The sequence below is a fragment of the Sinocyclocheilus grahami genome, unplaced genomic scaffold (assembly GCF_001515645.1).
Source record: "Sinocyclocheilus grahami isolate Dianchi unplaced genomic scaffold, SAMN03320097.WGS_v1.1 scaffold345.1, whole genome shotgun sequence".
Lineage (NCBI taxonomy): Eukaryota > Metazoa > Chordata > Actinopteri > Cypriniformes > Cyprinidae > Sinocyclocheilus > Sinocyclocheilus grahami.
The window spans coordinates 415,905-429,584 of NW_015505524.1; the positions used below are offsets into that span (position 1 = coordinate 415,905).

General features: G+C 36.9%; 1 protein-coding gene across 1 annotated transcript in view; it reads right to left on the reverse strand.

The window, feature by feature from the left end:
• Positions 1-13,680, reverse strand: part of LOC107548245 (ubiquitin-associated protein 2-like) — a gene marked incomplete at its 5' end in the record, with an annotated part of 46,158 nt that overhangs the window by 24,972 nt on the left and 7,506 nt on the right. The window contains 7 exons of the mRNA XM_016228879.1: positions 3,500-3,735; positions 4,881-5,085; positions 7,152-7,338; positions 10,042-10,112; positions 10,199-10,251; positions 10,577-10,653; positions 10,787-10,847. Of these exons, the coding sequence (XP_016084365.1) occupies positions 3,500-3,735; positions 4,881-5,085; positions 7,152-7,338; positions 10,042-10,112; positions 10,199-10,251; positions 10,577-10,653; positions 10,787-10,847 (890 nt within the window). The remainder of the gene's footprint in view (positions 1-3,499; positions 3,736-4,880; positions 5,086-7,151; positions 7,339-10,041; positions 10,113-10,198; positions 10,252-10,576; positions 10,654-10,786; positions 10,848-13,680) is intronic.

Below are 13,680 nucleotides of genomic sequence, written 5' to 3' on the forward strand. Positions count from 1 at the left end.
TTAGAAACGCTTCATTACAGCGGAAGATGTTTTGGCGTGTGTTGCTTCTTCGAATGCATGTTATAAGCGGGGAGGAGTTTCCTCATCTCATCGCGTGAACTCACGGACACATACAAACAGTCAGCTCGGAGAGAAATAAAACACACTGAAATTATTTAAACAAAACACAAGAAAAAATAACTAAGTAATGACTACTGTACTGTCCACACTTTAGAAATCAGTCAGATGGCGGGAGTGGAAGGGGAATCGAGTGGGATTTTGTGTTGCTGTCAATTTGCAGTCTCTTTTTAATGATAGGCCTTCCGCATTTGTCAATCATCCTCGCTTGCTATTTGGGGAATGAACCTAGCACTCTGATTGGCCAAACTCTTCTTCTTTTGCTCGTGCTTGATTTGAGTACTGCACATGGACAGAGGCGTAACCAGGCTTTTGCATAGTTTAGAGTGAATTATCATTAGGGTTGGGTATCGATTAGTGGTTAAACGGATCGTAGTTGATCCGTGATCCGTACGGACCAAGCCCCACGGTTCGGCACGCATGTGATCTGCGGATTAATTGCAAAATTTAACCATAACAAGCAAGCGAGTTTTAAACAATTCCAGAGAGAAAAGGTGAAAGGGAACTCGATTCGTTACTCGCGCACACACAGCCGCACACACGCGTTTCAGACAGCGCGCAAACACCGAACTGAATCCTCTGAAAAGACACATACACATACAATTATGACAAAATACCCATCTCGACAATCATTCAGGTAAATGCAGTGAGTTATGTCTCAAGTGAATGAAAACAGCTGAGAAAGAAATCGGATGTGATGTGTATCATTATATCGGATCCGTGCATCAGGTCTTAAAGGGACAGCGGCATATAAATACTGCTGCTGTCATTAATGATCATCAAACTACAGAACAGCTGTGATAAAAAATATATATTTAATTTATACAGTGAACATTATGCAGTGTTATTTTCCCTAATTATTAAATTTCTGTATTTGAATACTACTTATTTTATTTGTAACATATTCTGTTGTATTTATCTATGCTTTTTCAAATTTGTGTATTTGTTCTTATTTTTAATGGCTGTTCTCTTGTCTCTTTAATCATGTTTAAACTTTCTTAGTTAATCTAGTAGTATTTGCTGTGGTATCAAAGTACTTCGGCTTTAAGTAATAAATGGTAAGCAAGTTAAATTGAAATATTTTTCTTTACTTGCTGATCCGAAAAATTATCCGATCCGTGGGTCAAAAACCGTAATGTGATCCGAACCGTGAGATTTGTGATCCGTTGAACCACTAGTATCGATTGGGTTTTTTACGATACTGGTGCCAAATCGATACTTTTAAAACGGTACCTGAACCGATACTTAAAAAAAAAAAAGAGCCACAAAAAAAAAAAAAAAAGGAGGAGGGAAAAAATTAAAGGGCTAAATTTTTGCTCGTGCTTGATTTGAGTACTGCACATGGACAGAGGCGTAACCAGGCTTTTGCATAGTTTAGAGTGAATTATCATTAGGGTTGGGTATCGATTAGTGGTTAAACGGATCGTAGTTGATCCGTGATCCGTACGGACCAAGCCCCACGGTTCGGCACGCATGTGATCTGCGGATTAATTGCAAAATTTAACCATAACAAGCAAGCGAGTTTTAAACAATTCCAGAGAGAAAAGGTGAAAGGGAACTCGATTCGTTACTCGCGCACACACAGCCGCACACACGCGTTTCAGACAGCACGCGAACACCGAACTGAATCCTCTGAAAAGACACATACACATACAATTATGACAAAATACCCATCTCGACAATCATTCAGGTAAATGCAGTGAGTTATGTCTCAAGTGAATGAAAACAGCTGAGAAAGAAATCGGATGTGATGTGTATCATTATATCGGATCCGTGCATCAGGTCTTAAAGGGACAGCGGCATATAAATACTGCTGCTGTCATTAATGATCATCAAACTACAGAACAGCTGTGATAAAAAATATATATTTAATTTATACAGTGAACATTATGCAGTGTTATTTTCCCTAATTATTAAATTTCTGTATTTGAATACTACTTATTTTATTTGTAACATATTCTGTTGTATTTATCTATGCTTTTTCAAATTTGTGTATTTGTTCTTATTTTTAATGGCTGTTCTCTTGTCTCTTTAATCATGTTTAAACTTTCTTAGTTAATCTAGTAGTATTTGCTGTGGTATCAAAGTACTTCGGCTTTAAGTAATAAATGGTAAGCAAGTTAAATTGAAATATTTTTCTTTACTTGCTGATCCGAAAAATTATCCGATCCGTGGGTCAAAAACCGTAATGTGATCCGAACCGTGAGATTAAAAAAAGGATGGATAACATTAAAGGGCTAGATTTTCACTGGAGGAAACCGCTGTTGTGTGATGAGGGGTGAATGCAGCAAAAACGTTACTGTAGATGGGAAACAGATTACTCCCTCGTGACCTTTTGTAAACTGTATTTATGACAAATAACTGCACAGATACAGATATTATAACAATCTATCGATAAACACACACCTTGTGTCCTCTGTTTCTGTTTGAGTCTGCTCGCGCTGCACCGCCGCGGTCTGCGGATTAAAGAGCGCGCTGAAAGACGTGGAGGAGACAAAGTCTGCCACCGTTTTCATATCAAATTCAAAGGGGACTGACTCTGAGGCGATCACAAATTTGTGTACAGTTTATGAAGCTAATCGCTATAGCCCCGCTAAAAATATTGGCACCGGGTTTCGGTACCCAACCCTACATATCATACCAGCGTACTTTGAGGTCAAAATGCATACCTGTTACACAAAATGTGTACAGGCTGGCAGGTCTGTTGATGGGCAGACATGAGCTATAAAAAACGCAACTCGCTTACTTGCGACGATGTTAGGGGGCATGTTGAGGAGAACAGTGACATCACGATTTCCCCAATTTTAAATCAGGCCATTTCAGAAGGGTAGAAAAATAATAATAATTTGAAACTGGGGAGTTAGTTTTGAAGCTTGCAGTAAGTTTTTATTGTAGAGTAGGGCTGCACGATTAATCGCATGCGATATTTAACGCGCATCTTGTCAGAAAGCCGGTAATCAGCGGTAAATCTCCATCACGTGCGTGCTTTCACATTGAGCAGCATTAACTACACAGAGCCGTTGTTCACTGACGAGCTGCGCTAAAAATTGCGCGAATATGAACGTGGTTTGGCGCAGCTCGTCAGTGAACAACGGCTCTGTGTAGTTAATGCTGCTCAATGTGAAAGCCCGCAGGTGATGGAGATTTACCGCTGATTAAAGAACCGGCTTTACTGATAAGATGCGCGTTAAATATCGCTTGCGATTAATCGTGCAGCCCTATTGTAGAGTAACCTCTTTTATGTGTGTAAACATTAACATTTTGATTCTCCATTTCATGACCCCTTTAACTACTTTTACGGCTGCCAAATCACATTGCTAATCAATCTTACAACAGAAATCACAGACAAAAAATAAAAGGGGCTATAGGGAACGTTTGTTACCTTAGAGGGAGGGGGTGCTCTCCGTCTCTGTGGTCTGATGTTTCTGGGTTGTGGCGGCTCTGTCGAGGTGAGGACAGGCTCACAGTGGGGTTTCAGTGTCGGAGAAGGCCCATCATGTGGGGGAAATGGAGAAGGGTCTCGGGCCTGAGCCGGCAAGTCCGACTGGAGTGCTGCATTTTGATGCTGGGTCAGACGACCGAGGATGGGGGATGGGTCAGGTTGGGCCTTCAGGTCTACTAAAGACAGAAAAAACATATTCCAACATGTTTCATTCTCTGTTAAAGTGCCCCTATTATGCCATTTTTACGGTTCCTAATATTGTTTTGGGAGTCTCCTACAATAGGATTACATGCATGTAAGGTCAAAAAAACGCTTTAGTTTTCTCAAAATATGCATTTAGTGTCACCTCATTTTCCAGCCATTCTCAAACGATTCGTTCGAAGCAGTTCAAAGATTCAGTCTCTCTAAACCCCTCCTTTCCGTGAGCCTGCTCTGCTCTGATTGGTCAGATGGCCTAGTCTGTTGTGATTGGTCTACGGCAGGGATCCTCAAATCTGGCCCACAAGATCCACTTTCCTGCTCAAACCCACCCAAGCATGCTAATCAATGTCTTCAGGATCATTAGAAAATCACAGGTAGGTGAGTTTGATCAGGGTTGGAGCTAAACTCTGCAGCGCATTGGCCCTCCAGGGAAAGATCTGAGAAACCATGGTCTACGGTGTACAGTGCATTTCGGAAACAATACGCCTATTTCAATAGTTCTGTATTTTGAATGCTCTATAGAAAATATAAACATCTATTATTTATCATACTTACAGGTTGTGATTCAGTGGAGAAGCTGGTCCAAATAAACAGGATAATGATCCATCTTTCAACAGCAAGCGTTTTGTGATTCCCGCGTTGAACTCCCCGAGATTAGAGAAGCAGTCGTCAGTAGAATGACGTGTTTGTGGGCGGGGTCAAATTGTTCGCGGCCGGCCAACGTAGAACATAGGCGTGCATTTTGCAAATGTGTTACCCTGTGACGTGTAGCCATCACGGAAGTGGGATTCGAATTACTAATGACTCGTTTCAGCTGTTCAGAGTCGATTCTTTATTTTGGGAGACAATAACTTTATCGTGCACTTGCAGCTTTACAACTTTGCAGATCGTTCACATTCACATACAGCTACATTACACAATGCATGAAAGGCAATATTGGAAATGGCATAATAGGGGCACTTTAAACTTTGGCAGAGAATGTGTTCAAAAATGTTAGTGTGTGTGAAGGAAAACCACACTGATTTCAAGACATGATGCAACAGCCAATAACCTCCAGTGCATGTGTACATCATGTAAGAGTACAGGCTGGGCAACTCTAGAGTGTATGCATAGTACTTACGATGAGTTGCTGTAACAGGGGTCTCCTTGGGTTCATTCAGGGTCACAAGTGTAGATTCAAGAGGCACCAGAGCAGAGGTTTCAACATATGCAGTGCCATTGTTCAGGGTCCCTGAAATGTGACTGGACAAAGGGGCAATTCGGGGTGTGCTGATTGGCTCCATTTTCTGTACATCATTCTGGGGAAGCCTGGATCCCAGCATGGACTAGAAGAAAAGCATAAGGGTTGTCATGACACCAAAATATTAGTATTCAATACCAATCTTGGTAAATTTCAATACTCTCAATACCAATTTTGATATCACAGGAAAAACTAATATGTAATTCAACACACTATTTTAACAAGTTTGAGACCCAAGTGTCATCTTGGTAGCAAAGTACAGCTAATTTGGACATTTCTTATTACAAAAAGCATGCAATAAGTAGTACACAATGTAATATATGATGCACACTATATATTAACGCCGTATGAGGTATTAACAGATTTTGTAGTTTATCACAATTAGCCAATATTGGATATTTATTGGCTAAAATTGGATATTTCACTGTATCCAGAAACTTTAAGATTTATAACATCATAGAACTAATTTAAAGGGACAGTGACAGATTATGTGAATTCTGGTCAAAGATACACTACAGTTTAAAAGTTTGGGGTTGCAACCCTCTACGGACACCTTGGCAATTGAATCGCCATTGGCTAGTAAATGTTTTTGTTTACTCGCCAGACTGAAATACTAATATATATATATATATAATGTTTGTAAAATGGTACAGCTTTTTAAATATCTGAAAGTACACTCTTAATATCAGTCAGTCAAGCATTATAATATTATAATCAAGTATTATTTAATAATAGAAGTTTAGTAATTAGAATTAAAACTTGGTAACCATGAACTTAGGACTGGTGCTTTTTTTGGTCATTCAGTGTTCCTGTAAAAAAAAAATTTTTTTTTACAACAATACTGATAAGATATTATTATTATTATTATTATACGAATTCTACTAATAAGAACAATATAAAAACGCACTAAGGATTAATGAGCTACTGGATTCATGAATATTAATCAGGTTATGTGCGTTTGCTCGAACTGATTCGCTGAAATCAAAACAGGGACGATAATAGGTGAGCACCAGCCAATGAGATTGTTGTTTGCGCATTCGTTCCGCCTACTACAGGAAAACCCGGCAGTTCTTAAAAGCTGAAGAATTCCAAAGGAACTCTGTTATTTTTACAGGAAAATACAACAAAGTATATCGTTTATATGTAGCGCATCAATTCTGCATGTTATGTAAACTCTCGCTTGCTCTCGCTCTTTGCGCGTGAGAGAAAGCAACGGCGAGTCGTGCGCCTTCACACTAGAGTTTGTTATGCCAAATACACAAACACAGGTGCGCTGCGCATCCATTCCAATTAACTGAAAAATATCACAGATTGCTTGACGAAGAGTGAAACTCTGAAGCGACCAGTCAGAGTGTTCTGTGAGTGAAAATATATCTGTGCTAATCATATACTCAGCCTCCAACTCACACACTGATGAGTAAAATCTGAGAATTTATTAGCCATTGGCTAGTATTAGACATCATTTAGTCGCCCAGAGTGAAGATTTAGTCGCATATGCAAGTGATTTACTCGCAATGTAGAGGGTTGGGTTAGTATGTTTTTTTAAAAAGATCTTAATGTCTCTTATGCTCACCAAGGCTATATTTATTTGATGAAAAATCAAATTAGAAATTATTTTCTCTAATTTAAATTACATTGGAGAAATTATTTAAAATAACTTTTTGAATATTCTTAGAATTTTCAGCATCATTACTTCAGTGTCACATGATCCTTCAAAAATCATTCTAATATGCTGATTTAGTGCAAAAAACATTATTATTAATGTTGTAAACAGTTGTGCTACTTAATATTTTTGTGGAAACATGATACTTTTATTAAATTTCAGTCTTTAATATAGAAAATTCGAATGGACAGCATTTATTTGAAATCTATTTATACATTTTTATCACTGCCACTTTTTAGAAATATAGGCTAATACAACTTGTTGAATAAAGGTTCTCCTTTCTAAACAAAAGAATTGATCTGACTCAAGCTTTTGAACGGTAGGGTAACATTGTGTAAATAACTGTTAAACTAAACAAAAAAATAACTAAGTTAAAACTGTTCTAGGATTGGGGAAAAAAAATTTGGCCCTGTAAATCTATGACCAAGGCAAAGGTGCAGAGTCAAGCGCTGTGGTGCTCAGTGCCAGTATGTGTGCGTTTTTCTCACCGATGCGGCATTGGCATAAGTACCAGCAGCAGCAGAAGCGTAGCTGTGTGTGTGTGTCCGGGTGGCGTGCTGCTGAGAGTTGGTGAACACCAGGCTCTGGGTGAGAGTGTCAGGGGACGACGGCTCCAATCCGGACAGCTCAGAGTCACCCTCAGCCACCTTAGACAACAGAGAGCCAAGAACCATCCTGAGGAGTAGAAAAAAACAAAAAAAAAACCTTTCAGACAACTACAAAAGAGGCCACTGCTCTATGATGCAAAACATCAGATTCATTTTTGATGGGGTTCTGTCCTATTGCTTCCACGACATAGGGAGCAGGAAGTGAGGATGTTCCAGGAGCGCACTTGCATATGTCTGCTAATCTGTTTCTGCTTGTAAGGCGGTTTGCTTTTTTGACTTCAATTGCTAAACGTAAGTCAAAAATTAATGAGACAGGGAGGGGAATCAAACCTGAATGCTTGCCAAATATTTTGGAGCACTCAGGTAGACTGTGTCTAAACTTGCTCTTCAGAACTGCTTGTTGAACATGTAATAGAGCACAGTTTTAGCACTTGCTTACACTACTGACAATATTGGATAACAAAAACTGAGCAGAGTTGAATGACACTTGTGTACTGTAGAGCTGCTTTATAGCTGAATTGCATTCATTTATAATTAATGAATGAAGCAGCAAATGAACTGATTTAACACTGAGCTAAATAACATTATTGCCTTCTCTAGAGCTGTATACAGCTGAATCAAACATGTTTCATAATTGATGAACTTTACACAGTAACTGAACTGAACTAAACCAACACTGTATTAAGTTGAATGACACCATTACATTTTAGAGATGCTTTATAGCAGAAGTTAAATTCTTTCATATTTCGTTAAGTTTTCATCATTTATTTATTCTGTTACTTTCCTATTTATTAGTGTGAACTAGCCGAACCAGGCTCTTTGCCATGTAGTGGTCACGACAAATTAAATCAAAGGTCAGCATGTTTGGTCAGGAGTTGTGTCATCAGTTACTTACAACTCTTCAAATAAAATTCATACAAAAGGCACCAAGCCAGCTGATTAGCATAAACAAGTTGTACAAGCAATAACTAATATGTCTGACCGAGTAATAACAAGCAATTCCATTGTAATCCTAGATGTGCCACTTAAAAGCAAATAAAGAAAACTACTATCAATGTATTACTTCAAAATATAAATAAATGACTTCTCAAATGGCTAAGCAGATTAATTTGGCTAAATAACAATTAAATGCAGTCACTGCAGCAGTGTTAATTTTGACAGCAAATGTTGATTTAGTCTTAGTCTTATGACTAAAATGCCATTTAGTTTTAGTCATTTTAGTCATCTGAATTGTTTTAGTTTGTCTAGTTTCAGTCAACTAAATATCATAAGATTTTAGTCGACTAAATATATGGTAGATTAAGTCAGCTAAAATCTAATGGGTTTAGTTACAGTGCATTTATTAAGCATTTCTCTCAAATTTCCAAACTCATTATACAGGTTTAATATTAAGGCTTTATCATGCAATATAGAGACAGATTTAACTGCTGTGACACACAACATGCATTTATATTAAAATGAAATAAAACCACTTCTCATAAAGAAACAAGAACATGATACTCCTTTCAATGAAAAACCAATGGTTATATAATATTCATTATAACTTACCACATTCTTCATTATTTCAAGCAGACATATTTATACAAATACATTTTGATTAATCCTTATTAGGGCTACAAAAGTCATTCAGTCAAGAGCAGTGAGTGATTTTCTCATTAACATTAATGACACATACATAGCTAAATTAGGCTGCTGTACCTTTAAAATCGAATGCACGGGTGCATTATACTGATAAACATCCGGTATCCTACTAACGGTTGACTTTCACTTAAGACGTAACCGAGTGTGTTTACATGAATACTCGTCAAAACGGACACTTCAACATCATTTTGGGTGTATTTCTCCATTCATGTGACGCGAAAGAGAACTGAATTCAGTACTCGTGTCATGTGCTGTCTGAGAGGTGCTTTTCTGTGTTCGTGATTCAGGTGCAGTGTTTCCCCTGCCTTATATTAGGGGGGCGGCCCACCCCCTCAACGGCACCCCCTGCCCCCCTTGAAGGTCAAGTTAATTTTATTTAATATTTTATCTATAGCGCCAGATCACAACAGAAGTCATTTAAAGTTACCTTTCCGATAGAACAGGTCTATAACCTTGTTCTTTTATTAAAACTAAACAGCCTTATGTTATTTATCTTATTTACACGACGGCATGTCATTTCACATCAAATCGTCACACCCGAACATTTGTCTCGTCATAGTTTGTCATTCAAAACGAGTTTTTATTTTCTTATTCTCATTTTCGTCTGTGGAAAAATGTCGTTGACAAAAATTATTCGTCAATGAAATTAACACTGTACTGCAGTTACATATATAAATGAATGTTGAATCAAGTTAAATAAAAAATTTTTTATTTTAAATCATCACCTTCAACTACTTAAAATTACAAAACACTTTTCTATCAATTTGCAAACAAGTTTAAAAATTGGCTGCTCCCATGTGTGAACTACCCAATGGCATTTATTTTAACTCGAATGACAAATGGCTAAATAAAAGCATCTGGTAAATAACAAAGGCAGTTGACAAATCAAATGAACAAATTTAAAACTTGATATTAAGGTAATATTTTGTTAAATTTAACTTGTTTATTTTTGTCAATTTTAAGTAATAGTAAAATTACTTTTAACGCTACATTTTGAATGAAATTACTTTTATTTGAATTAATATATAATTTTAATGAAATCAATTTCTTTATTTTTTAAGTGGCACTCCTAGTTGTCCGTACATCCGAGCTCTGTGCTAGAAAGTGTTGAAGCACAGGAAGCACTCACCCCTGTCCAGGCTGCACGCAGTTCTTGGACCCAAGCGCATAAGAAGCAGTGAACACTTTGGTCTCAGATAGCTGATAAATGGAGAAGCGAGCGTTACACACTGACATCTCTTTATCAAGTTTTCCAGTTTCATTTTAACATTCATGAGATCACTCACATCTTCATTCCAGTCTTCGGCCACCCAATCTTCCAGACTGTCCTTCCAGGCTCCTTAAAGCACAGGTGAGTTAAAGATAAAATTATGTTTTGCAGTGGGTTATATTAAATTCATAAACACTGGTTAGAGATTATGCTCATTTACATAATCAACTGTGCTTTATGGTTTGAGGATGATCCGCACTACAAAAATCGGATCAGAGATGAGCAATTCCATACAGAGCTGTATGAAATCGATACTACTAAAAACCGGCTCACCTGACATCGATACCAGACTGAAAATGGCTTCAGACATGATTAAGTGCAAAGTATAAGAGAACCAACTTCTGCCTTATTAAAGAAACGGTGTTCAGGATCCGGATCAATAAACGGCACTCACCTGCTCCTTCAGTAGTCTCATTTCCAGCCTCCCCTGCCTCAACAGAGCCGGTGTAGTCAGCAGGATTAAACGTCCTACTGGTCAAAGAGAAGCCAACAGAGGGGGAGTGAGAATAACGACCAAGAAAGAGTTTTGTGGAATGGGCACAGAGATATTTCTCACTGAAGGAGTGTTTGATGGGTTTGGAAAGACAAAAGTGTGAATATTTACCCCATTCCCTGAGAGAGCCTGCTCATTCCAGCTCCTCTGCCTCTTCCTCGGCTTCCTACACCTGAGGCAACACACCAGCATAAATGACAATAACAACAAATGAAAATATAAAGGAAAAGTTCAGCCAAAAACAAATGTATTTACTAGTCCTTGTGCCTTTCTAAACCAATATTACTATACCAATACTCTTTATGGTCAGAACATGACAAACACTTCCCTTTCTTGAATTGTTTACACCTTCCCAGTTATTTTTCCTTAAAATTTATATCTTAATAGAATAATTAATTTCTTAGTTTCAGCATGTTCTAATGAGTGATAGTTTCAAATAAAGAAACAGGTTTGTGCCTGACTTTGACGCATATCTTCAGCAGTTTGCAGTGCAGGCTGCAATATTATTAATAACATTTTCTCATCTCTTAGAAATGCACATTTGACAGTAGCTTGAGTTGACAGTAGTAGCTTGAGTTAGGATGCAGATGTAAATTTATGTTCATTATCAAAAACAGTAAATCCGTAAAAATTGTAACAACCTAATTTTTATATGGTGAAATTTTTTTCATATCGGTGCATCCCTAAATAATACCATGGTAAAAATGTAACTATATGGTTTCTAGTAGTGTTGTCAAAAGACCCAGTACTTCGGTACCAAGTCGGTACTAAAAAAAATTAAAACGTTACGGTACCAGGTTTTGTTTTAAGTACCGGTGGTACAGAGTACCCGGTCAACCCGGTTCTTGATGCGCTATCCGAAAGGTGCGCAGATGCGCTCTCTTCATAAAAGCACTGAGACGTGGCGACATCAAAACGAGGAAACACACCAAACTAACAAAACACTTTAAAGACACCCAGATCAAATGAAAGAGTTCAAACAGGTAAGTTTCATTTTAATTTGTAATATTTAGATCAGTGTTTCCCATACATTGATTTATTTGTGGCGGTCCACACAAATATCAAAACTGACCACCACAAATAGATTTTCCAAAAGGCTTTGACATCGTTGAATAAACATGAGCACTGCATGTGTCAAAGTCGAAACTCGGTGCGGGTGTTTTTATATCACTGTATTTCTGAAGGAAACCGACACACGAAATTGTGTGTGTCATTTTCATTTAATGTGTAATTTCCCCAGTAAAGTGTACAGCATTACCGGGGAAACCTCCATCTCTGATCTCTAATGAATTTGCATATATATGCCGCCACAAATAGAGTCATTTTAATTTGTAATATTTAGATCAGTGTTTCCCATACATTGATTTATTTGTGGCGGTCCGCACAAATATCAAAACTGACCGCCACAAATAGATTTTCCAAAAGGCTTTGACATCGTTGAATAAACATGAGCACTGCATGTGTCAAAGTCGAAACTCGGTGCGGGTGTTTTTATATCACTGTATTTCTGAAGGAAACCGACACACGAAATTGTGTGTGTCATTTTCATTTAATGTGTAATTTCCCCAGTAAAGTGTACAGCGTTACCGGGGAAACCTCCATCTCTGATCTCTAATGAATTTGCATATATATGCCGCCACAAATAGAGTGCAAGTCTGGGGGAAACGCCGCTTCTGTTATGAATATTATTCAAGAAATGAACGCTGTTATTACAGTAGTTCATCGTTAGCATAAGCGCGGCTAATGCTAATATAATGAGCATTAGCATGAAGTTTCCTTTATTAGTAATCCTTTATTAGGATAAAAAAAAACAGGAGGACATGATGATATTTACTATTTTTTACACACCCGAGGCTTTTAAATGAATTGCGAATCTAAAATATGCGTGTTAGAGAATGTACAAATGGTTAACATTGTGTCATATCAGTCAGAAAAGCAGTTCTGGGCTTTTTTTTTTTTTTAAGCTAACTTAGTTGTTATTCTTGGCTGAATAACTCTAGATTTTCAAAACCCCTTTAAAATTAAATATGTACACAGTTTGGATTAAATGAAAGTATAGTAAACATTTTTAATTAGCATGTTTTTGTGTTTTGCTCTGGAACCGAAATTGGTACCGAGAACCGTGGATTTTCACTGGTATTGGTACCGAATACTGAAATTTTGGTACCGTGACAACACTAGTTTCTAGGTATTTGTATGAAAAACATTAATCTAAATACATTTGGTATAAATGCACAAAAGCTTAGCTTAAATCACAAAAAAAATAAAATTATATTCCATTAGTCCTAAATGTCTACATAAACAATAAAATTCGATATGAATATCCCACATTTCTGCCACAATACCATGGTGCAGTTAGTGTTACTACTAGGGATGTAACGATTCACTCAACTCACGATTCGAGATTTTGATTTCACGATTCGATTCACAAATTTTTTTTTTGTTTTACAAAATGAGGTTTAAAACAAATTATAAATAAATGTGTCCTTTTATTATTGCTTGGACAAAATGTTTGTCCATGTTTCTTTGTGAAATTGAAATATAGCACTATAATAATAATATACTAATACAGCACTTGTATATTATTGCTCTTTTGTTGGTTTTGATTGCTTCTATTGTCCTCATTTGTAAGTCACTTTGGATAAAAGCGTCTGCTAAATGACAACATTTAAATATAATGTAAATGTAAATAACTAAACTAAATTAACATTTTAAAACAAGCCCCAAATCAAATAAATAAGTAACACAAATTAAATAAATATCTTCATATAAACAAAATAAGGCTTTGTCTGTGCTCTTTCCATTTAAAATTAGAGGCAATAATTTCCAAACAATGATATAATTATGTTTAATAATCATTAAACAATAATAATCATTATCCAAACAAAGATGCTGCATACATGCAACATGATGATTTTTTAATCTAAATTACACTGTATAATTTCTAAATTTGAAGCAAAAACAGAATGGTTTGACTTCAGTTTTGTGAAACTATACATAAAAAA